The sequence below is a fragment of the Etheostoma cragini genome, chromosome 9 (genome assembly GCF_013103735.1).
Source record: "Etheostoma cragini isolate CJK2018 chromosome 9, CSU_Ecrag_1.0, whole genome shotgun sequence".
Taxonomy (NCBI): Eukaryota; Metazoa; Chordata; class Actinopteri; order Perciformes; family Percidae; genus Etheostoma; species Etheostoma cragini.
Genome location: NC_048415.1, coordinates 17418386 through 17444140, shown reverse-complemented (window position 1 = coordinate 17444140; position 25755 = coordinate 17418386). Strand labels below are relative to the sequence as shown.

Genomic DNA, 25755 nt, shown 5'->3' with positions numbered 1-25755 from the left:
GGTAGTAGACAACAGACTGGTGGTGTTTTGTTACTTTTTAAGTAACTAGCAGCATTAACAGCCTTATCTGTTGTTCAGAGAGATTGGCGGCACTGACACTGTTTTTACTATTTTTATCTGTTGCGGCTTTTGCGTAGGCACATTCTTTCCCACCGACGGAGCACGTCGGACATTAGAGGCGGTTACAGCGAAGCGAGGCCACCTTAAATCACATGCTGACATAACAAGAACACTACTCTCCACCCATATCCGAGAAGAGTCTGTTAAGAGGTTCTCACCTTCTCGTCTGTGCTCTCATTACCAAGAAAGACGCCGGTGTACTAACAACACGCCGAGGCATCTTAGGACATCACTGCAGCTCCTCATTGGTCAGGAGTATCGAGGTCTAGTGCGTAACGTCGCGCGCTGGACACACGCGAGCCCGCCGAAGAATTCACTGAGAAAACCTTGTGGATATTCAGGTGTTTGGAGATTTTACATGCCAAAGCTGGGGGAACAGACTTCAACACAACACACTTTTGAGCAAAGCTTGAAAGTTTTCGCCACAATAATTGGTAAGTAGTTTCATATTAACTCCTGGTCTGTCATTTGAACATTTTAAGCATGTTATCTGTGATGTCACCGCCTTGGGCAAGTTTGGCTTAGGCTGTATTGTGTTGGTGGGTTAAGAAATTGATTGGAGACAAGCAGTCAATCACGGATCGATAAAAGCATGCTGTCGAGTAATTGGATGAGCCACCTTTCGTTTACATACTGTGGACATGATTAACTTAATAAGGCCGGTATCGACGACAGGAGAATGTCACTGTTACTCTAATTTATAATTAGTGTCTGACAGTTGCTGTAGTGTCTGTTTAGTAGCACAATAACAACTTATTACACACTGTAGTAGTGACAACCATTCTTTTGGATTTTGTATGATTGAGCCTGAAGCTAAATTGAGTGAATACATATTTCTGGTAATAAGTAGGCCTACTCTCTACCATTGTTAGAGACACAAGTAGGCTACACTTATGAATCCATTGGAAGTGTGAATTGTCAAAGTTCCCTCCGTGGCCACTGGGAGGCGACCGAGTATCTTCTTTATTACGTTAAAGCCCCTACTTGTGTTGGAATAACCTGCAGATGGGAACTCACTCGATTTAGATAGGCCTACCTGTATAGTTACATTTCCATTCGGGCCCTCTCTGCTTAGTTTTGCCACCTGACCAGGCATTAACGGGCAAACATTAACGCCACTATGGATCGGACTACTGCGTAGGAAAATATCAAGTCATGTTACATATTTGCTTTAACACGCTGGCCTAATCTGTTACTGGCATGTGTAGTCTACTGCGGGATAACCGGCATCCTTCCTGAAGAGAATATCCTGTCCATGTGCAATTTGCATAGTGGCCGATACGCGCTCACTTTATTAGTTTCTGCATGTAGCTGAGGTCAGGGGGGAAAAGTATAGCGTCAGCACTATTAATGTTACGGCCCATCTGATAACTTAGATTTACCAGTGTAAGGTATAACCACTGGTCTTTAGATCAAGTCTCTCAATACATCTACTCTACTGTTGATTATACTTTTTTTTTGCTGCTGTGTAGATGTTAAAGGATGAATGCATAGTTCCCACGCAAAGGACCCTCACATGAATAGTGGCTATTTTAAGAGCTGTGACCTGGCAAAAATTAAAACTTGGCTTGGCTAAAATGGAAGAAACAGGCCAGCGGGGTAGTTCGTTTTTAACGATAAACTACGTAAAATAAACAGGCCTAATTAAGTTAGTGATGGCAGAACTATATATAAACAAACTCAGTCTCTCCAGTGGCCTCTAAAGCTCCACAGACCTGAGTTTAGGCACAGCTGCTGTATGCTACTGAGATATGGTCATATATATTTTTTTTCTATGCTGAAATTTATTATGAATGGCCTAAACTCGCCTGCCCTCCACGTGGGTATGGATCTGGTCTCGCTATTGGCTAGTTTTAGAAGGAGCTCTCCTGTGATTGGCTTGGCTGGCTGTGGGCGTATTTTATCGATGGTGGAAGTGCGATACTTTGTGGCAATGTTCATTGTCGATATTTCACTGGAGGTGCTGTGGTTCTGAGTGCGCGGCGCTGAGCCACTCACTGCTAACCGTATGAGGCTTTGCAGCTCACGGACCGTGTGCTTTCTCATCTAAAGCTTACAAAACCCAGTGTGGAATTTGTTTTCACTTTTTCTTTTTTTATTAAATCCTCCAGTTTTTTTGTTTTAAAGTTAACCGCCAGCGTAAATGAGCGTCCATGGCATGCTTTGCTGACAACATAGCCTACTCTCGTTTCTGCCTGGCATTCACCCATCTATGTAGCATATAGGAAGACTCCTGCTGCACGTTGGAAAGGGCAACAAAGAAAAAGACCAAACAAAGAGAATAGCGAGCCATGTGTAGTTGACTTCCCTCCGGGAATATTCTCATGATATCGACTGGGGAGAAGACGGACTGGCGGGTTTTATTCTGACTCTCGGAGAGCAAGTCGAATAAAGAAAGGGAGAGCCAGCCCTCTGAATGCTGCCTTTCGTCTGCAAGCAGAACAAGCAGCGGTAGCCGAAGCGACGGACCCGCTTCACCCATCCTCCTCACCCGCCTCATCCCTGGGTCTGCTCGTCTTGTCTCCCCCTTCTCTGACCACAGGTTATCGGATGGACCAGCACCCCAGCGCCCGGAGCTGCACCAGTCGCGGGGCTCCGTCCTGCGAGGCCGTCCCGACTGAGCCCTCCATGAATCTGTACATCCACTCCACCACCGGCACACGCTTCGAGCTCTCCCTGCCCCAGGAGGAGACCGTGGACGGACTGAAGAGGAGGCTGTCGCAAAGACTCAAAGTACCAAGAGAGAGACTCGCTCTGCTGCACAAAGAAACGTGAGTAAACCTGATATAACCATTATTGGAATTTGTTTACCAGAATTGTTGTGGCCTTTCTATGTGTGGTAAAGAACTGCATAAACAACCATGTACCCGTTGGTCCTTAACGGCCAGCCTGTATCTGTACTAAACGCTGGCATTATGAGCTGTAATGTCTAGGCTAATCCGCAGTTTAAAAAAAATGTAAATAAAACGAAGTTTAGTTGCGTTCACCCTCCGGACCAGTTATAATCTATAGGCTACTTCGGATGTATGTGTGGTCGCGCTTTTGGGAGCTTCAGAGACAACCTTGGCTGCTTCGGTCGTCAATACATTCAAGGAAACCACTGGCCATAAGGACGCACGGTATTGGATTTACGCATAGGGGACGCACCGCTCACTGGAACAGTATTGACGAGGCGATCTGCAGACTTGCATTGATTAATGCCTCCTTCGTTATAAATACTAAAGCCTGACTGCATTACTAATGCTGGGGGAATTAAACACGTTTAACATTAATGAGTAGAGCCACACAGACTTGGTAGCTAGTCATTTATTTATCTGTATAATGGAAAGTGGCGTTAACTGTGTGGATGTAAATGTAAGTATTACATGGTAATAACCAGCTTTTTTAAAGAAGAATGACTCCTGAATGGTTTCAGTGGGTTTTCTTGATGAGAGGTATGGGCTGGCCAGCACTCAGATAATAGCACCTCAGGGCAGCACTGCATGATTGAGGGAGTTAAAACCTTTTATTATTTAAAACTAAGCAAAAACCTACAGTATTAGGCGGTTCCGAAAATGAATCAGGTTAAATGAGCTAACAATAGTGCAGGTGGTGTTATGCAAAAAGAGAAGGGAGGCTTTAGTACATGCAAACAGTCAGCATTGTTGTTTTAGGCCCCATCCCCTCCCATCCATTGTAATCACCCAATAAATCACATCATCCTTTAAAACCTGAAACCCCCTTTTTAATCCCCTCCTGCTCCTCCAACTGTAGACCTACAGCAAGTCAGCGCTGAGGGCCTTTGTTCAGCTGCATGAGGTGATATTTGGGTCATGCCTGTACAGCAGGCTGTCCTAAACATCCGTCTAAACTAAAGGAGGCACAGAGTTGGTGTGGTTTGAGTGCATCGTGACCTGCATCGTCGTGGAGCGGACACTCATGCTCTGCACCAAACATTAAATAGTAAAGCTCTGGAAATGTATTATGTATCAACTTTCTTCTGAATTGCAGAGGTAGCCATTATAGTTCAACAGTTCAACAATAGATTTGCAATGTAATTAATAGCTGCTTGTCATGTTGTTTATCTTTTCACATAACTATTAAAAGGATTGCGGGTTTGGTTTCAGAGTTTCAGCTCCTCATTTGTGCAACTCAAAAAAATGAAAATACTCGCCTCCACTTAGTCAAGTGGCAGTAGTGCCAGAAATCCACTGCGAGCGGTTGTCAAGCTCCACTATACTCGAAATTGAAATATGACAGCCCAATCAATACTTCTCTTTCATGGAGCATTTCACCCAAGGCTCTTTTTCAAACTAGTTTTGGATTCTGTCTGCCCCCCTTTGGCTGAAGGCTGTTTGTGTGTCTGAAGAGAGAAGATATTGTCAGCACAGTCTAATTATCTTGTTCTTTCTAACCCTGCAGGCGACTAAGTTCAGGCAAACTCCAGGATCTAGGCATCTCTGATGGGAGCAAGTTAACACTTGTACCAACAGTTGAAGCAGGATTAATGGTAAGGCTCAACTGGCTGTTATTTATTTAGTTTGCCGCCCCAATATCAATAACAAATGCTGCAAATAAGCATTTCTTTCAGATACGTTACATCATTAAAGCTCCTTTTAGCCCACTATTGTTATTTTTAACACTCTTTTACTATCTTTGCAGTCTCAAGCATCAAGACCCGAACAGTCAGTAATGCAAGCCTTGGAGAGTCTAACCGAAACTCAGGTAAGAGACTTACTTTTTTTATTTTTTGACACTGCTATAATGTAACCAATGGGGATATTGGAGGTTGTAGCTTTGGTTAAGTGCAGAGTAACACCCAGATACGACGGAGACGGAGAGATGAGATGAGCAGGCGGCACAAGCCTTTTTGCTTGTCTAATCTCAGCCAAGCCAAGCTAGACATCCAGTGTGAGCTGCTAGGATATAATAAGCAGCAACTCCCCTTGTATCCTAGTAACATCTGTGATAGCATATGTCTGTGTATGTGCGTGCACGCCGCTGCAGGAAGCAAGAGCGAACACCACACAAGAAAGGCTTATTTGTGAGCTGCTGAGAGGACCAGCATATAGCACTCACTTCCACCTTTCTGTTTATAGCTGTATCTGTGAAATGTCTCTACTCCTCCTGTATTTCAAGCTCTTAACACACACACTTGCACACATGCACGGTGCAAAGGCAAGTTTCCAGGAAGTGTGCTGTAGCTGCGTGGAGGTGGAGTGTACTCTCACTCACACATACACATAGTGCTCGGTCATCCAATGACAGCTTTTTCACTCAGCATTACCACAGGGTTCCTGGAAGCCCGAGTGGGGCCTACTCCCGGTACTTACAGTGAAATGGCTCTGCAGGCCTGCTGAAATACAGTATGCATTTGAGTCAGTGTGGCATGACTCACCTAAATGATCAATAGTGAGATTACAGCAAAAAGAGACAAAAAGTTTGCAGCGCTGGCCGCTGAGAGGCGATAAGGCTGAATGCACACAGGCAGCACTGTGACGTATGAAAGATTCTGCAGCTGACTGACTGACTCAGACCTACTTCCTCTTGTAGCGGTGGGTAACACTGAGATGTACGTAAGCGCATCTCAGTGTTACCTGCTGACTGATTTCAAAACAGTACAAGATGATGAAACGAATGATGCATTTGTCCAAGGAATAATAATGAACGTTCAGTCAAATTTTTAGAAGGGGATGTGGGCAGACATGAGCAAACGGAGTGTGGCTCAGTGTGGCTTCATTCCCTGCTGATATTTTTCTGGTGGAAATCCTGGCCTTGTTGTGTGTGTGAACTCGGCGTGCTTCTCGTAGCACAGACAGCAGACGACTGCATGTGTGTAGGTGTGTGTAAGTAGAGTGCACGCGTCTGTTACTGGATGTGTGTGCGAGTGTTAGTGGGCTGGAAGCAAGCCTTGCCCATCATGTGTTACGCCTTTGCTGGGCAGCCATGAGGGACCGTCATTTTCACCAGAGGCAGAGATGATCATTTCTCACCCGACCCAGAAGAGCAGATTTCTCAATTTGCCTTTCTTCCTGTGTCCCAATTACTCTTTGTTTCATTATGAGTCAGATGTTTGCTGTTTTTCTTAAGAAATGTTTGATTGCAGTACATTACTATTGCAATCTTATTTATGTGATACTAATTGTGATCCTGCAGTAGAATATCTCCTGCAAAAATAAAGTGCACAGTAAGGCAGGTGGCAGGGTAAAAAGCGTAAAGGTGCTTTAGTGTGTTTTTATCCAGAGAAATTGATTTTCCTTTATAATTCAGGAAGGGAAATGGAATGATATAGATTGCAGAGAGATTAAGGATCTGAGTAAGATTAGAAAACCGGAACATAGAAGCTTTCCCTCAGAGACCCCCCCCCCCAACTCGGGGACTATCAAAAATCAGTCAATGCACTTAGCTCTTAAAAGTGTCTGACATGATAGCTGATATGCCCATACTCCCAAAAATAACCCTGAGGAGATGTGGGATGGTTGTTAGCTGTGCTAACCGCTGGACCTCCTGATAGCCCCTCACCCCTTCACCCATCTGCATTTTGGTCATGCAAGGTCTCATTTCCAGATCAGGTGTTTTACCAGGAAGTGTGTGTATTCATGGAAGATGGTTCTGAGCGGATCACCATATGTCTTTTCCTATTATCCGGATTCTGGGGGAATTCACAGCTAGCAGCTAGCTAACCAACCAACCAAAGCAGAACATGACAGCTTCCAGGGCAGTTTCAGACTCTTGTAGAGCTAGACAGATAGAAAATGTTTCCTGGAAATGGAGCCCCGGCAATTATCAAAGTGGGATTTTCTCTCTCTCCTTCACTCCGTCTCCCCCTTTTCCTCCTTCACCCTCTCTTGTTTCTGCTTAACAGCTCTCCCAGGGCCCTATAATTTAAATGTGCTGTGGTTTGCAAGTCCCGCTAGCTGCCTTGGTTTGACCGTGATGGCTGACTTCTTTGGCAAGGACTATCCTGGGCTGCCTTAATTCCTCCTCTGGCATCTCACTATACTTTTTGCATGACATCTAAGCTGTATTAAGCCACTGCCTCCTGACAGCCCATCAAAATACAGTTGCCTGCACTACTCTCTTCTCATTTTGCCTGCTAAATAGAGGTTGTGTGTTCAGCTTACATATGCAGTCATGTGCTCACACACACACCAGAATTGAAAGGATATATTTAAGAGGATTGAGATCAGAGAATGCGAAAATGTCTGATCCTATAGTAAAAATGAATGTATATTTACAGGACAAGCAGTGAAAGGGAAATCAAAGCAATATTCACGATTTCTGGGCATATGTAGACAGTGACATCAGCTCTCCGTCTATTGATCTTGGTATTTGACATAAAGGGAAGGATTATGTGTCCCTCTCAGCACACAGGGACTATTTGCTCATTGATGTTAGAATAAAAGCCAACCAGGCAAGCAGGCATCACCCTTACCATCCCCCCATTTGCCCTTCCCCCATTCAGCCACCTCTTTGTTCCTGTCTTAAAGCATGAGCACCAAACCTGCCCAGCTGACAAACCCTCAAACACGCAACAATGATTGAGGGTCACTCTTTAAGTTTGGCTCTCCCCCTCAATCCCCTTTCATCCTCCATACATCCACAGACGTCAGCTATAGCCAGCTGAGTGCAGCTACAGCGCTGCATACTGGTTTTCAACATCAATCTCCAGCTGGAGCGAGGCTCAGCAGGCTGCAGATTGACAAATTTTGCCTTGAACACTAACACAGATTGCTTTAGGAGGAGGCTGTGTTGCCATTCCATATGTCCCCACGGGATACACTGTTACATATCTGCTCTACTTTTCTCGCTTTCACCGACAAGCACCTCCTGTCCTCCTCTACTCCCCTCCTCCTCCTCGTCCTCAAGCAACGATATGCCACAGTTTTGTCATTGTGTCTAGATGCGGGCGGATGCAAACTAGTAGGATCTAACAATCTGTGGGGTTTCACCCCTTGGGTCACCCTCACCTCATCTTCCTCCACTCAGCCTCCCGGAGGAGGTGCCACTGGGGGAGGAGAAAGGAATAGAAGAGCATATCACGAGTTTTTCTGCAACATTTTGAGTTGAGTTTATGTGCGCAAGTTCTATAGGTTGGAGGTAATGGAAAGTATGAGCCCATGCTTGGGTAACAGGGCAAGGATCGAATTCAAGGAATGAAATGAAATGAAATTTGGCTAGGGGAGAGAGAGAGAGAGAGAGAGAGAGAGAGAGAGAGAGAGAGAGAGAGAGAGAGAGAGATCATCTGTGTGCCTACCTGTGCATGTATGTGTGTTAAACAGCTCAATGCAGAAGGTCAATATGTTTCTTTTTCCAGTCCTGCACCCCGTAGATCATTTTATCTAGATGCTAATTTATCAGCAGGATTGACAGTTTTGGAGAGTAATTATATTGAGAATTTTGAAGTGCAAGGGATTGAAAAATGACTTGAGTCAGGTTTTTTTTTTTACAGCATGCAGCTTTCGCTGTCCTCCCCACTTCCATTTAAATACAGGCTTTTTATATGCATGCAGTATGACAGAGGGAGTCTTGGCTCTTAAGAATTGTAATTTGTTTTTTGTTACCTAAATGAAAGCTACAGAAAATTATTTGTTGCTGGATGTGTAAATCAAATTTTGTATAGAATACAAGACAATGCTGATGTGAAGGCCTATTTAGACCCTGCACATGTAAATCCTGGCCTTGAAAATTGCATTAATAAGCTGATCACACAGTTTTTTTGCACCTGTGTAATCACCTTTGTGATGCTTAAACGCTCAAGGGGGGGGGGGGGATCAAGGTGTGTTGTGTGGGGCAATCACGGAATAGATGTTTTTGGCAGGGGATTTCATTGTCCTATTGTGCAGATGCATCTGCTCACATATGTGTATGTGGCGTCATCCATTTTTTTGTGTCCTTGTCTTTGTGTGTTCCTTCGTTTAGCGGCCAGGGGAGTCTCATATCTCCACATTTGAGTCGTGACTATCGTTTAGTCCCATTCCCGGGCGACACTGAGCTTTTGTGATTCAAGTAGCAGGCATCGTGACTAGTGGGGCAACTGTGGGGGAGGATGAAGGCCAGGAATGTCACGTCCGATAGCCACCACCAAGTCAATTAGGCATATACTGCTAGGGAAACAGAGAGGTTCCCTAGCAGTGCGGAACATACGGAAGAAAAGGGAAGTGTCCTGAAGAAAGACGCATTACATACACCTACACAGTCGCCATGTTTAACTGCCACTGTGCTTGTAATCTTTTCTCCTTCACTTCTCTCCTGCCTCTCCTCCAATTGCCTTTTACACATGTATATCTCAAATGTGAGATGCGTTGTCCATTCTCCTCTTCTTTTGTTGGTGTTTATGATGTCGTTTTTACAAGTATCCACAAATTTGTCTCGCTCGGCACAGAAGCTGTTCATTTTAAAGCGATACTCTTCTCCAGCAAAACAGGATCCCGATGAAATTGTATTAATCTAGAGGTGTAAAAGGCATTCAGTGGAGTGAGAGGAGTGTGAGCAGCAGGCAAACTAGTCAAAATAAGGATTTCTTTGCAGTCGCTTGCCTTGAATTGGAGCTAATGCACGAGTGTGTTGAGAGGCTTGTATGTGCATGTAAATCGGCTCAGTGTAGCTGATCAGTTGTTGGCACAGGTGGAGTGTGGGGAGCTTGGAACTTGATCATCCTGATCTTTGCTATTCGGATCTCTCTTTGGCCTTTTTTTCAGGCCCAAAAATCAGCTGATCAAATTCGGTGATGGCCAGCTGCTCTTGCCCCTTCCATTACCCTCTGTTTCTTATCAGGCAGTATTACAGACAGCAATCTTTCTAATAGGGCCTTTCAAGAGCCCCTTGGCGGCTTTGAGGATTTTTGGGGCATGATGCAAGTGATTGATTTTTTTCCTTCTCTCTTTTGAGAGGCTGTTATTGCATCAACTACCAATAGTGTCCTGGTGCGGTCAAGACATCCCGGTTGATGGGCGGGCTGAGTGAGCAAGTTTTTTATCCGTACCCTTCAGCTGGCGGTTTTGACAGGTGAGCTGCTGCGTTGGAACCAGAAAGGCTTCATCCTCTAAAGGCTTCCCCACTCTCCACCCTCCTGTCCCGCCCTCCAATCCTCTATCCTCCTTTCTTTGGCACAAAGCTGCTCAGTTGTTCATGAATGTCAGCTCGGTGCTGCCAGCATTCTCTATCTTTCCCTCCCTCTCCCTCTCACCCTCCCTCAGCCTCTCTCTTCCTCCCTCACTCCTTATCTCCCTCCCTTAGTTCGCTTAGTGTGCAAAGGAAGAACGACTGCAAATGAGTTCCTTGAACCACAGGGACCCCAATAAATAAAACTGTCAGCCAGAGATGTCGAAAGAAAGAAAGAGGGAAGGAGCCAGAGGCACACTCTCACTGAATATTTCATCACCCACCACAACTCTGACACCCTACCCCCATTGCCTGCATCCCCATCCCCCCCACCATACTTTCTCCCTTCCTCTGTCATGCCACCCCCCACACCCTTTTCCTCCATCTTTTCGCCACCCCTCCTCCCCTGCCTGCCCCTTATCATATTCTCCCCCATCACTGCATAGCAACCAATGTCTCCTGCTAAACAAAATACCACCTCCTGGACCCCGGCTACTAAAACAAAATGGATGATAGCGCTCTGGCTCTGGGGTCATTTGTTAAAGAGGAGCAATTAAGTGGAACAGCTCTATTATCAACACCTGTATGTCAGTAAGTAGACTCTGTCATGGCACCACCCATCACATTTCTGTTGAGTATAATCACCCTATGCGTGTTGTTTTCCGCAAACGCATGCACACCTTGTTCTTCAGGCATGAGCTCCTCTTCCCTTTGCATACCACTGCTGCTGCATCAGAAAGGGAGCAATGAATGGCGGGTTTCTCTCTGCCTGCCTTAACACAACAAAAGTGGGGCCCCTCCACTCTCCCTGTATCTCATAACAAACCACCACAGACGGCCATAAGAAAGCTCGCTTTTCTCAAAGGCGAATTTGCAGCCTGCCATGTGGTGTCGGGGGCTCAGTAGGAGTACACAGATTTCATCTCAGTGGTTTTGAATAATCCACACTAGTCATTATAAGCGTAATCAAGCCTTCTCTCTGTTTCTCCTGTTGTCACTCACTTTCTGCCTTTTTCTCTCACACACACGCATAGAAATATGGTGAGTGGTGACGCAAAGGCCCTGTTCAGACTTGACATTAAATGGCATCTTCGATGATTTCTGCACAGGGAGAAAAAAAAAGAAGAAATACGTTCTCTTTTGGGTTTCAACACGTATATGACAGTGTAAACAGAAATGTGTTCTTGACCATATTTAGCAAGACAGTTCTACACTTGCTGCTGGGTTGGGCTCTTCAAATAACTCTGACAAAGTGTAGAAGTAGCCTAATAGCCACTACAGTCTTCTTTTCTAGCTAGTGTGACTGAGCACAAATACTTGTTTAGCAAAAGTTTCTTCACAGATAAAAATCAAATGTGAGCGGGGAAGTGAAATCCGATCACAAGCAGTCACTTGAGGCATATTCTGCTGCCAGGTACTTACCTGTCTCTACTTAAGACTAGCATAGACGAACAAAGACTCACTCACTTCCCAGGGGGTGTTGTCCCTTCATCTTCCTCCCTTCCTAGGAACACTAAGTTGATGGTCTCCCTTGGGGCCTTTTGACTTTGTATGCATGTTTGTGTGTGTGTGTGTGTGTGTGTGTGTGTGTGTGTGTGTGTGTGTGTTGTGGGATGGCAAACTGTTGACTCATTCTCTTGACAGCTGTCAGTCATAGACACAGTCAGCGCAGTCCTCCTCCCCCTCCTTTTCTCTTTCTCCCCCCACTTTTAGGATTCCGCCTCCCCCCAAGGTCTTACACACACACACACACACACACACACACACACACACACACACACACACACACACACACACTAGCAGGTGACCTTTAGTTCACAGAGTTTCCGCCATGTCAGGTAGCACCCTGTCCTGTTCTCCGCCTCACTTCACACCCCACCCTGCTGAGTTTATTGTCTTACCAAGGGTGTGGAGTATACTATCAACAGAAGTTTACACTCTGAGGAGGCTGAGTTTCTGTTGATCCTGCTGCTTAATTTCTGCTGATTTCGGCTGCTTTAGAGGTCGATTATTTACATGTTGAAACGCAGCCATCAGATCATTCCAAGCCCCTTATCCTTTCACCTGCCTCTCCTCTCCCTCCATCCTCTTTTCCACGCCGTGTCAATACCAATGTGCAAAGGTCACCCTGGCAACAGAGAGGCAGCGGTCGATAGAGAAAGAAAGAAATAAGAAAAGGGAGAGAAGTGATGGAGGGCAGAGCCTGGTGATTCACAGGGTTAAATACAGGCCACCTCACAAGCACACTCCAAAGGCTGTAGGGTCTAGCCAACTGAGCTAACCCGGCCACTAAAAGAAGCTTTTCTGACCCCCGAATGACTTGCACTAGAATATAAACACACTTGCACGCACCTACACACATGCTAAGACGTCAGCACTGAGTGGCAATACACAGCAACAGAGCCACAGGCATGCAGAAGGGGGACAAGAGGACCTTTGTTGTTTAGTTTGAATCCTCCAGCCAAGTCGTGACAACTTTGCTATTCTGTGTGTGTGTCTGTGTGTGTCCATCCGGGCCGTGAGTGGGACAGTGAAGGCCTCCACACTTGGATCCTATTAGTTGTTGCCGGGGCTTCAAAAATGGGCAGCCCTTCCAGATCCGCCGTGGACAATCGACCATTCTGTGTTTGAGAGGCAGGCGGGGTGTATTTCCTGGACGTGGGACTGATTTTTCAGGCCCTGGGCCAGACAGAAGGGTGGCCTCTGTCTCTGAGCTGAATGACACTGCTGACTAAGAACGGACTTTGGGGCAGTAGGAGGCAAGCGAGAGTGGGCTCTGTTTGTGTGTGTTTTCCAATAGGTCTCCTCATCCCCTGCACCCCGGCAGATGTAAATAGGCCAGTGTTACAGAAAAGTGATTGATTGCATGATGGGCTAATGTGGTGTGTCTGTCTCAAAGCACTGTTGTGTGCACTGCCAACTATGGTGCAGACTGTTCATTTACAAAGGAGGAAGTCAATATGCGTGTAGGAGATTTTCTCTTTTTGAAAGGCTTTGGACTTCAGTACATAATCTGGAATGCTTAAGTTTCCAGATACCTCTGTCTGCACCAATAAGTCATGTCTGCTGTATTGCTTATTTGGTAATTTGGCAAAGCTGTGTTGGTGGCCTTTCTGTAAAAGTATATGAACTTAATTACTCATATTTTGTTTTGTCTACCTGCAGGTCAGTGACTTTCTGTCCGGCCGCTCCCCCCTCACCCTGGCACTGCGTGTCGGTGATCACATGATGTTCGTCCAGCTGCAGTTGGCGGCGCAGCAGTCTGGCGGTCCCCAGCTCCAGCACAGACACCTCATCACCCGGGGCAACGCGGAGACCCCATTGGGACAGCCAACGGGGCAACCCCGTGTTCCCCACCCTCACCCGCAGTCCCACCATCACCCCCATCATCCACACAGTCACCCCAGCCCACACTTGTCCCAGCCTCACCTGGTCCCTTCCTCCCCTTCTCCCCCAGGCTCCCCTTCCTTCCCCCTGCCAACCACGCACCACCAGCAGCTCCCTCCCATGTACCACCAGTCCCCCTCTGCCGCTCACTGTAGCACCCCTACTCCCCTTCCTCCACCCCACTCCCCTCGCCCGTCCCACATCCCAGGAGGGCTTTTCCGTTCTCCAGCCCATCACCACCATCACCACCACCACTACCACCAGCCCTCCTCAAGCCAACCCAGCCACGACATCGGCCAGGCCAGCCCTGTAGCCCCGGTCCTCTGCCCTGAAGTAAGTCTCAAACATATTGTTAGTCATCTACTTTGTCTTTGCTTTTGTGCATCTTTGTCATTAGCCTCAGCTTAGTGAGGAGACATGCATGCAACATGTCGGGAATATTATTTTTTGGTAATATAAGGTAATATAATGTGGTACTTTTACATAACTGATGTCGTCATATGGCAGTTAGCCCTCTCATGAATGAACAGTAGAGGGGAGGGGATGGGTAAAGACCATTTGACCCGAGTGCATTGCACACAGCTAAATCATCTTCCTTTAAATTTATTAGATTAGTGGGATATCCCAGAAGCATGAGGGAGTTTACTCAGGTCCGGAGTGTGTTCAGGTTGTGTGTGTGTGTGTGTGTGTGTGTGTGTGTGTGTGTGTGTGTGTGTGTGTGTGTGTGTGTGTGTGTGTGTGTGTGTGTGTGTGTGTGTGTGTGTGTGTGTGTGTGTGTGTGTGTGTGTGTGTGTGTGTGTGTGTGTGTGTGTGTGTGTGTGTGTGTGTGTGTGTGTGTGTGTGTGTGTGTGGTGTACTTAAGTGCAGTCTGCTTCCCAAATACATACAAACAGGCCAACACACGCATAAGCTAGAGCGGGCACAGCATCCACATAACCCCATCCTGCCCAAAGAAAAGTGTGTGTGTTGGGGGGGGTGTTGAAAGAACAAGATTTAAACAAAGGCAGAGTTGGTTTTTCAATCATTAACCTCGGTGTTGTCAGCCTTTAATCATTAACCTTCACACCCGTTCATTTTTATTTAGATAACTCTAAGAAAAGCTGCACAAACTTGGTGTTTATACTTTCTCTACCTATGGAAAGCCAATAAGAACCAGATGTCAGTGGACTATGTGAGAGAGATGGTTCACGACAAGAAAAACAAAAAAGACAGGCCAGTTTAGCAGTGAGAAAAAGGAAATGGCTATTCCTCATAAGGCTTTCACATGCGTAACACATACAAACACAGAGTTGCACACAAACATACTGTAAGAGACCTTTGCCTGGGTTTCAATTTCACTTTCAGAAGTCATTTGAGCTATCCAAGTTAAACTAGGATGAAGTAACAGGGTCGCTAAGTTCTCAGGTTAAAGGACACAAGATATCCTAGCTGCTATTGGGGTTTCCTGCTTTTGGAGGTTTCTAATAACCCTTAGCCTTCACTGAATAGGTTACTTACATAGTGCAAAAAGTATTTACAGCACTCTGAAGTAAAGGTCACAGAGCTCATGGAGCTCACCTCAGGACAGAGCTAAACTGTATATATAAGGGGTATACATCAGAAAATGATAACACAGCGGTTGGTGAATGCATATATGTCATTTTATGTATGTTAACACAGCATGGGATGGGATGTGATCGTGTACAGATATGTTCTTGTCACACTGCTTTTCCATCCCCTGAAGTCTCATTAAATGCTATTTTAATATTTTTTCCCCCCAGGCTAACTGCAGCCCTAACAGCCCCAACAGCCCCAACAGTGGCAGCAGTCCCTCAACACGCTCCCGTAAACCTGGCGCCATCATTGAGAGCTTTGTCAACCACGCTCCTGGAGTCTTCTCAGGGACCTTTTCAGGTGAGGGGGTACACTGAGCTGCCATTACCATTTATTGCTGCTCTAAGCAATAACCCTGCACACAGTGAGATCCAGCTGAAAGCCTCTTTTTATGAGAACTTGCATTCTTCACAAAAAAATACACCAGGACATTCAACACATTCTCCTCTGTCTGGTCTCAGAGTCTGTTGTGGGCATGTGTATTTAGGAATGACTTTAGATGTTTTGTCTTTTCTGCTTTTTATTAAAACTCAGTAGACATCTCTTGTAACACTCTCCCCGTCTTTCTTGCTCCCTCTCTCAGGCACTTTGCACCCTAACTGCCAGGACAGCACTGGGCGTCCCAGACGAGATATCGGTACCATCCTGCAGATCCTCAACGACCTCTTGAGCGCCACACGCCACTACCAGGGCATGCCCCCCTCCCTCACCCAGCTCCGCTACCAGACCCAGTGTGGTTCACCCACCTCACCATCCCCCTCGCCGCCTCCTTCGCCCCAGGTTGCTGGCATTGGCCTCTCTGCCAAAGCTACCTCTGTGCCCGCCAGCAGCCCTATCAGCCCTCCGCCGACTCTTCATCCACTGGTGCAGTGCCAGAGTCAGATCCGCATGTGCAAACCCCCTGGTGAGTGACTCCAAACCACACTGCCTCTGCTCATGCAAGTATTTTAGAAACACAGGGGCTACACTAAACACTGGGTCTCCTTAGCAATGCAATACAAGCTTCTCCAAACCTGTTCAGTCAGGCTTTACCTGTCAGTCAGCGGATTTGGCTTTGTTTTTGTGCTCTAAGGAGATAGGTTTACCGCATCATGCCTGGTCTTGGCTATGTTTAGATAAGATTAGACTTTGGGTGATTTAGCGTGCCTCTTAAAGAAGGGCTGCAGCTGGGGCATGTATGGGCTCGGACTGCACAAACCATGACATACCCATGCCCAAGGGCTGTGCCGAGGCGGCTGCTGGAATACAGCTGACATTGTTCAGGTTCTGGGTTTGGGTGTTTTAAAACCTCCTTTTCTTGCAGAGACACAGGATGTCGAGTGTCAGACAGATGTCCAGAACTGATAACATTGAGTCAATGTTGTAAGGTTAGACTGGCTGTGCTAAGAAACAGCATTGTCCTCTGCTGCCTCCTTATCTCCTGTTGAGGAAATTGAGCTAGCCTTTGGTGAGCAGCCGGTCAATTTTGTTGAAGAGTCTGGTAGGGTGGGTCCTGGAGTACAGTGGGTTATGTTTAATGTTTTCTTTTGATTGAGCATAGATTTCTATTGTCCTATACTGGCTTTGTCCCTTGTTTTATTACCTCTAGTTGCAAACAGAATGAGGTGTTTTAGTTTCAGCAACTGAATACAGATTGCCCGGGGATGTCCAGTATTCCTCTGCGTCACCCTTACAAGTGTTGAGTGAACAGTTGGACTAACACATGCATATCATCCTAACTCAGGGAAGACCTTTCTTCAATGCCCCCACCTACATACCCCCCCCCCCCCCCCACCTTTCCCCTCTTCTCCCACTCATGTCATCTCTCTTTGTCTACTCTCCACAGCCCACGCCGCTGTTTCTTCCATTTGCTGTCCAAAAACAGCCTTGTCTGTAAAATCCATCCCTCCATGTTCTTCCTCCAGCTCTTTCCGTGTCTGTGTTGTGCATCAAAACATTGATTGTATTCATTTGGCCTTTTAATAGATAGATTTATTCCAAAATGCAGCTCTGAAAAGAATTTGTTCTATGAATTAGGGGACGCGGAGGAGGGGGAGTTGTTAAAACCACAAGACTAAGCCTCCCGTCATCATATGGGTGTTTATATCCTGTCCGTCAGTCTACCAGGCTGCCCGCTGATTAACCAAGGGCAAAGCTAAAAAAAAAAAAAGACAAAGAAGAATGGGTGAAAGAATAGCACGTCTAATGTCCTTCTTTAACTTGACTGCCTCCGTCCAACTTCCTGCTCACAGTGTCAACTTCCCAGAAAGGGATGTGAATGGGCAACCCGCCCAACCGAGTGAAGTTAGCTCACTGAGACAATGAACGTGACGGTGTGTTTGTGTGGACAGAGACTGCATGCATACTTTGCGTCCCGTTCCACACGGCTAAGGAAGCCGACAACTAAGCGCTCTTATCAGCCGACACCTGATGGAAGACTTACTGGACTTAACATTGCGGCTTAACTCTGCTTCACAGAAACCAGCCTTCGTTCAGCTACAGGAATAACCTGCGCTTTGAATGTGCATGTGTGTGTGTGTGTGTATGTGTGTGTGGTCAAGTGGAAGCAGCGTCTTGAAAATGTCACGTAGCTAGGCTGTCTCCTGAGAGCCTTTAACCTTTCCGCTGCAAGTTCATGTGCGAGGGGGAGAAGACAAGCGTAAATAAAAATGCTTGAACATACTCACATGCACACTCACTCAACCACAAATGCCTGGTTAAAGTCTTTGGCGACTTGCTTGGTTTTATGGCTTTGCTGTATAGTGTTGCTGAGTGTGGGGATTTGTCAGCCGAAGACTCTTGTTGGATTTGAACAGGAAGGCTTTAGCATGGCCTGGCAGGCTGATTGTTAGCTGAATTCCTTTACTGAGTAGGGTGGACCTCCCCGGCACCCCCTCCAGCCCTTCAGCCCCCTGCCCAGCCAAACCCATTGTGCAGGGGCCAGGGACAGGGGCTGCATGCAGGGCACCAGGCTGAGCCATTGTGGGACAGAGATGGGGAGGGCTATGGGATTATAGGGCTGCCTTTTAGTCCCACTCCCACTGCAGCTGCCTTAGTTCAACACAGGCTCACAGAGAGGTGCAAAGCAGGGGCAAAGTTAGCTCTGAAAGCTTCTCCAGCAAACCCTGCCTCTCTTGTGTCCCTTCCACATGCCTCCACCCCCTCCTGTCCCCCTTAGGAGTTGTCAGGTCATGTTAGCTTCGTGCTGGCTGGGACCGGGCAAGCCGAAAGAGGAGGGAGGGAGACAGAAGAATGAGCGAGAAACAGAGAAAGATCTGACCGCCTTATCCTCATTGAGTCCTGTACATAAGCCCTTAAATGCTCGGCAGAGGCCATGTTATCCACTGGTAGGCTTTAGTCTTCTCTCGTCACACACACATAAGGGTTTGGTGTGACACACGTGCGCTGGTAACTCAACGAACGCCTCGGCGTCGCAGCGCAGCAAAGAGCTATCTAGCAAAGTCAGCCAAGCACATCAGGGGCCCTTTCATTGTCGAGAAGGAGAGCGAGGGGGGGGAGAGAGAATGCAAATTAAGTCTAAAAGTCATTGAAGAGCTTGTGTATCTGCAGCGTTGTCAATGCCCTTTCACTGGCTGTCAGAATGCTCATAGTAGCGCCGAATTGATTGGCTGTTTCAGTTTGTGTCTGTTTAGCTGGTTCAAAAAGATTGCTTGTCCCCCCCCCCCCCCCCAGATACCTTAAGGCTGAAAGTGCTCAAGAGCGGTTTCTTGAGGAGCTGTTTACCTGTTGACGTTGAGCTATTTGATCCGAGAGTTATAGATTGTTTGGTCTAATTTGATGGTGTTCCATCTATTTTTGCCTTTACCCAACTCCTGCTGTGCATGTAAAACATGCACTACTACTTACTAAAACATTCTTATTAAATGATTGTAAATACTACTGTAGCTATTGTCCCATATCAAGGTAATACTATTTTAATGAGCATAATGTGAATTGGGCCCATACCATTACCCCATTGAATGGAGAGAGAGAGAGAGAGAGTAATACCAGAGGAAACCAAGGCATACTTTGCTGCAATGTGATTTTCTATTGTCTTTATCCTCTCTCACTTTCTCTTCCTCTCTGGTCACCCCTCCCTCTTTTCCCTGGTTCCCTGGATGCTGAGCAAACACACTGTTCTCCCCGCAAGATCACAAGACTTATAAGGCAAACAAACAAAAAACAGCACTGAGACAACTGCAAATGAAGGCCAATCTTTAAACAATCAATAAAAGGAGAAGCTCCTTTAATCTCCCTGTGCGTCCCGCACACTGCAGCCCTCCTCCCTTTTTCTCAACCTCCATCCTCCATCTCCCAGCCTCCTCCACCCATTCACTCCTCCTCCCACCCTCCTTCCTATCTCAGTCCTTGCCGTGTTGCTGGGCTGGGCTCAACGGCAAAGAAAACTGACTGACGCATCGATTATTCATAGATCACCCCTTCTTCCTCTCTCTGTCTGTTTTTTCTCTGTCTTTCTCTGCAGCACTCGGTGTATTTACAGGGCCTGTGTCAAAGTTTTCAGGGATGGGAGCTTGGGGATGGAAAAATGTGCTGCTCGGGATTGAGTTTTGGTGTAATTGGCAGGAAGGGGAGGGGTAAAAACAGAGAGTGGGGAAATTAGACCGATGTTTCCTTCCTCTCTGTGCCCTTGACCGGTCTTCTGTTTGATGTTTTCCGCTTTGCGTTTCCGGGAAAAGATCTGTTGTCTTTTCTTTGTCACAGGGTTGTACCCTGTGTACCCAACTCTCTCTGGGTCCCCCAAAGTTACTGTGCTCACGTCAAACAAAGTCTCTGCATCCAGGCTTCTGACCAATGTGTGTGTGTGTGTGTGTGTGTGTGTGTGTATACAGTCTGTCCTTCTTAGCCAGCCATAATAATAGCCCTACTGTCAAAAACATAGTCTGGAGATCCTCGCGGCCAGCTGTGTCCGGCCCAGTCGCCCAGGACTTCGGTAGTGAAGCTGATGAATGGCCACACGCACATGCATGTACACAAACACACACACACAAGTTTTGGGTAGCTTCAAATTCTCTGAGATCTTGTCGAGAGAGAGAGAGAGAGAGAGAGAGAAAGAAAGAAAGAGTGTGTGTGTGTGTGTCCTCTTTGGAAAGCCGGATCCAAATTGAGTGGACTACCCTGGTGAAATAAATAGAGAATTTAACGTGAGACACTAATGGCAAACCGTACCAGACAAACAGATTTCTTATGTAAGCATGTGTTGGCTTTGTGCCGTTTCATTGTGTACGGACAGTTTTCGGCACAGCCGAGGGGCGGTTTTTGCTTTTAGCTCGCGAGAGCAGGGGAATAAGGGGAAGAGGGAGGACCGGAGGGGGAACAAAGCCTTGCTGCAGCGTATGTGGAAGTCGCATGGAGCTGAGGCAGCAGAACAATGTCTCTGATGTAGGAGTACCCATCTCTGGGTGTTACCCCCTGTTCTCTAAAGATGACGCGCTGCATTTGCCCACGGCGCACATAACATCTGGATAAACAGACATATGTTTGTATCAGGATAGAACACATTGGCAGGAAGTGGAAAAACCCCAGTCTGTCTATGTGGCTGCATGTAATGTGAAGAACCGTTCTTTTCTGTTAACTCTGTTACTATTCACACTCTTTCTGCTCTCGAAAAGCAGCGTCAAGGCTGCTTGATGGCAGTTTAGTTCTTCAGTATGTACTGCCAGACAATGGCGAATGGTTATAACTGGAGTAAAGGCTCTGCACTGCTCGATCTGATAATGAGGAAAAGAAGTAAATTAAGCCCACACGGAGTCCAGAATTCATTCCGATGGGGGGGGGGGGGTCAGAACAGCGCACGGTCGATTCGGAAAACTGCCACCTACGGCTGAGCCTTTACCCTCCACCCTTTTTCCTCCGCCTTTTTTTCTATCCCCCCCGCCCCTGAGGCAGGAATTCCTTAACCCACATTGCACGCCCGCCTGCCCCCCTCTCTCCTCTCGCCTGCTGCTTCCCCTTCACACTACCCCACCTAGCTGTCTCTGGGGAGACACCGGGCAAGAGCTGGGGGCGGAGGAGGACCGTGTGTGTGTGTGTGTGTCTTGAGAAGCGGGGTGTTGGGTCAATGAGCTGAGAGTGGGAAGCTACAGCCTTAATAAAGGAAAAAAATAGCAGAAAAAACTCTCTCTCCCTCTCTCTCTCTCCCTCTCCGCTTACAATTTCCATTTGCTTGCATTTTCTATTGAAAGCCAATAGCGTTGTCCTGGGCCTGAGATGGATGGCTGCACTAGAGCTAAGGTTTAATCAATAGGTCTTTTTAATTTGCCATCGATCCACGTTAAAAGCTACTGCGGCTGCTGCTGCTGAGTGTGTGCGTGTGTTGTGCACTGGTGTGTGTGTGTATACATGCACAAGTATACACCTGTGTGTATGTGTTTTTGTGTCAATAAATGATGTACTCGAATGTGTGTGTGTGTGTGTGTGTGTGTGTGTGTGTGTGTGTGTTTGTTTGTGTGTGTTCTGGTGTGCAGCAGAGGCAAAGATGGCCGCTGTGCTTCGGTTTATTGACATTCTAGCCCCATTATTTAATTATTTAATTCCCAGACAGATACAAATGGAGCTGGCTAATAGATTGTGGTTTCCTTCCTTTCCTTCCAAGCCCCTGAATATGTATAAATGAAATTAGGCTTGACTTGGCCACTGTAGGAAAGCATTCACAGTGGGAAACAAGGGCTCTCCCTCGAGACCCGATTCTCCTATAGGCACATCAACAGCTAGAAATGCACTTAGCAGCACGTCCAGCCACTGAGGCATGTCATCTGCAATTATGTGCACAGATACACTAGGCAGCTATACGTACAGTATGAGTAGTCTCTGGCTAGTGTTTGTATGTTTTTGGCCTTGCTATTGGTTCTCAAGGGGATTCGGTTCTAAGAAGGTCTCCCCATTCCGTGATAAGGGCATGAAATGGCACTGAGGGGGCTAATGAGACACAGTGGGGGAGGTTAAGCAGCAAATTCCACATGGCACACATGGTGTGTGTGTCAGAGCCAAGGGAATGTCAAGGCTGTATTGCATTATCCTGCATAGCGCTCACACTAAAGCACAAAGGCATATTATTTTCTAGTAAGCGGTATTGCCGTTCAGTGTACAAACCAGTCAGCGTTCAAATACCTGACTGACCATGTTTCCCTTCTATTTTCCTCTGTCCAGGTGACCGTGTTCGTCAGACCGAGAACCGTGCAACTCGCTGCAAGGTGGAGCGCCTGCAGCTGTTGATGCAGCAGAAGCGTCTGCGCAGGAAGGCCAGACGGGACCATCGCGCTCCCTATCAGTGGCTGCCCAACCGGAAGGCCGGGCGCAGCAACAGCAACAGCAGCATGTCCAGCGAGGGCTCCATGGACCTGGACTTTGACGACTCGGTGTGGAAGCCCGACGTTAAGGCAGACTTGAAGTCTGAGTTCGTCATGGCCTGAAGCGTCTGATCCCACACGCTGGGGAATAGATTCTAAGATGTGAAAAGCATCGCTCTGGATTTACTTAGAGATATTCATTTGAGGGAGTGGATTGGCAGGAGGTGACACAGAACTGTGCAAAGAGGAAATCAGAGTTGTCGTTGTGGCTGGCATCTGTCACGCAAAATCATAAAGCTCCCTGCAGACTTTAATCCCATCCGGTCCTTCACAGTTGACCTTGTGAAAAATAGCAACAATAGCAAGAGAACTTTCTTTTGATGCTTGGATTTGGACAGGAAACAACCGGACTTAATAGTGTACACGACTTCTAACGGTGCGATTACAGAGACCGTACCTGAACTTGAACATAGCAGAATTAAATTGGTGGTGGTGGCGGCGGCGGTGGTGGTGGTGGTGGTATTTTCAGATGAAATTTGTTTTTTTCTAAGTTTCTTTTTAAAGGGCACTCTGGACAGCAATGAAGAGATCCACACTGGACTTATTAACAGGACAGGAGCGCGGGAGGCCTCAGTGTTTCCTATTCACATGAATGGCAGAACTGCCGAGCTATGGATTATTATTCCAACGGGCATTCTTATCGATCTCAAAACTCACCAACCAGAGTCTAGTTTTTACCTGTTGCGGGGTGGTTAAACCTTTTTTCTTTCTTTCATTTTGAAACATATTATTATATTTTCTAAACAAAAAATATGTAGCATTGTTCACAAAGCATTCAGGTTTTCATATAACAGTTCAAAGTAGTTGATGATTTGCACATTTTCTTGATTTGTAACAGCTGGTCAAAGTGTGCAAGAAGGCGGAGGGGAGGAGGAGGTGGGGCCTGAAATGGACTAGAAAATAAAAATGGAAGTATTGATATCAACCTCAGTGACATAGGGTATTGATAGGAATGATCAATGAGTAAACAAAATGAACTAATATGAACAGAAAGTGCTTTAGAGGATTTTAAAATCTTTAAAATGTATATGGAAAAACAAATCTATTTTTTATCTCTCTTCCTATCTGCTGTTTTCAAAAAACAGCAGCCCTCTGTGGCTTCATTCAAGTCAGTGACTACCAACAAAATATGTACATCCATTCAATCATTCATTAGCCCATTCATGAATTATAGTTGTCTAGCCACAACAAATGATACAGAAATATAAATTTCATCCAGCCCGCCTCATGTCTTTCAGACCTGAATGGACTTGTGGAGGGTTTGTATTAGTTTGTGTACATAAATGTGACAATTGGCAAAGGTTTATAAGGGTGTGTGTGTATGTTTGACATTAGCGTAAATTGATTTAGAAGACCCTATGTTTTTGTCCAAGTTGTTTTCTCCCAGATAACCCCATTGTTTCATAAAAATCCTGAAGATCAGCTGCAGTGAATGCATGGGTCACTACTTTATATCCCAACAGGATAAAACATAGAAATTCTAAGTTGGTATTTACCACAAGTCCTCATAATAATCACACTTTTTGTATTGGCAAAAGAGGGAGAAGTGGGATCTGTATCCAGCATCATTATCTAGTGCCTCCACCAGTACATCCGTTGACATATCAGGTTAGGCCTTTCACAGTTTTGCTGCTACACGTGGGCACTTCAAATGGGAAAAGGAAAAAAAAGCGGGAGGGAAAAAGTGACTTTTTCTTTGCATGCAGAAGTGTTAATTACACTGATCTTTTTTTCTATTGATGGAAGAAAAAAATATATAAGAAACTGGTGCTGTGGGAATGAAGGTTACCAACATGCATGAATTTGTGAAGAAAATAAACAATGCTGCTTTTGTTGGTTAGGTTTTTTGTAATTTCTTTTGTTTTTCAATGTTAGAACAACGGTGTCCTGCTAATGTATTACGACGCAGAACCAAAACAGATGAAGTTAAGTGTGGACTCGCGTCTTGCTCAGCACTGAACATTCCTGTTGTGTAACAATGAAGATGATGATGAAAGAGCAACTGACTCTCTCTATGCTCCCCCAGCGCTGGTCCCCCCCCGCCCCTTTTAGGACCTAGACAGTCCTCCATTAAACACCTCCCCTCCTCCCAGCCTGAACGCCAACCCAGGCTCATGTGGACAAACTCTGGCAGGGAACTAACAGACCAGCGGATTACAGTACTGTCCGTCAAGCGTCTGGTCTGTCTCTTTATCTGTCTGTCTGTCTGACCGGTCGACCACCCTACCACAATTGCACTCCCAGAGATTGCAGTGAGAGATTACCTTTTTTTGGTGAACCTCATCTTTTTTTTAAGTGGCCTTACCTTTCACTAAAAATGAGACACTTGGGGACAATGGGGACGGGAATGTTTTTTCTTTTTGGGATTTTTGAAACTTTCTGTGTTGCATCGTCGTCGGACTTGTTGTCATCAAGGCGCCATTTTTTGTCACTGAGGACACTGGGCATCTGTTGTTTAGTGCTTTTAGCTGGTGGAGTCTCTATTATGTCAAGGCTTCTGTGCCTTAAAAATGTTGCCCTTGCTGTGTCAGTGTAAGATTTAAACTTGTTTTCATTGGTTGATACACAGGACTGTAGTATTCGCAACCATGAGAGTCGTAAATTTTAGGGGTGAAACTTGTTTGAGTGAATCCGATACTATTCAAAAGTTAGCGCTGTAACTCAAACATTGTCTTTGTTCCATTTCTTCATTGTGTTGCCATGCTTGTTGGTCTCCGTTGTCCGCACCTCACATCCCTTTTTACACAGTTCTCCCACCAACAAGCTGCAAAAAGCTACTAATCTGTGTTAACTTATGTTAACTGAGGAAGTTTAAATCGCAGTACTTAGACGGCGAGAAACAGCCTGAATAAGAAAGGTCCTCTGAGGACTCCAGACTACATGCACTTCCTGTTTCCTTGGATACAACATTATTAAAGGACAATTTATTCCCTGCCCTTCCCAAATTTTATTTAATTTTGTTTTGTATATGTATGAACTATACTCTGTGTGTGCCTCACTTCTGTGTGAAACTCGAAAAGATGAAACAAAACAAAAAAGACAAAAGCATTACAGAGAGGATAAAAAACAGTATGTTGGTGGAATTTCTGATCACGTCATTTACGTTGCCTGTTCTTTCTTGTAGCCAACTATTGAAAATAACAGGATTCAAGAATACAATTTACAATGTTCTAGCTCTAGACCGGTGTAGCACATGTGTGACTGTATTAATTTATGAAACCAAAAT

The 25755-nt window shown here is 46.1% G+C and overlaps 1 protein-coding gene across 1 annotated transcript; it reads left to right on the top strand.

The window, feature by feature from the left end:
* Window positions 1-224: 224 nt before the first annotated feature.
* On the top strand, window positions 225-25543 carry midn (midnolin). Its single transcript, XM_034881511.1, has 8 exons — window positions 225-554; window positions 2663-2891; window positions 4522-4609; window positions 4762-4824; window positions 13369-13923; window positions 15351-15483; window positions 15767-16087; window positions 22330-25543. Exons 1-8 carry the CDS (start codon window positions 479-481, stop codon window positions 22590-22592), a joined length of 1728 nt encoding a protein of 575 aa, XP_034737402.1. The 5' UTR covers window positions 225-478; the 3' UTR covers window positions 22593-25543.
* Window positions 25544-25755: the final 212 nt, after the last annotated feature.

Coding starts and splice junctions, on each gene's coding strand:
- midn (XM_034881511.1), top strand. CDS start 479: ATGCCAAAGCTGGGGGAACAGACTTCAACACAACACACTTTTGAGCAA. Junction 2,892..4,521: donor GCTCTGCTGCACAAAGAAAC/GTGAGTAAACCT, acceptor CTAACCCTGCAG/GCGACTAAGTTCAGGCAAAC. Junction 4,610..4,761: donor CAGTTGAAGCAGGATTAATG/GTAAGGCTCAAC, acceptor CTATCTTTGCAG/TCTCAAGCATCAAGACCCGA.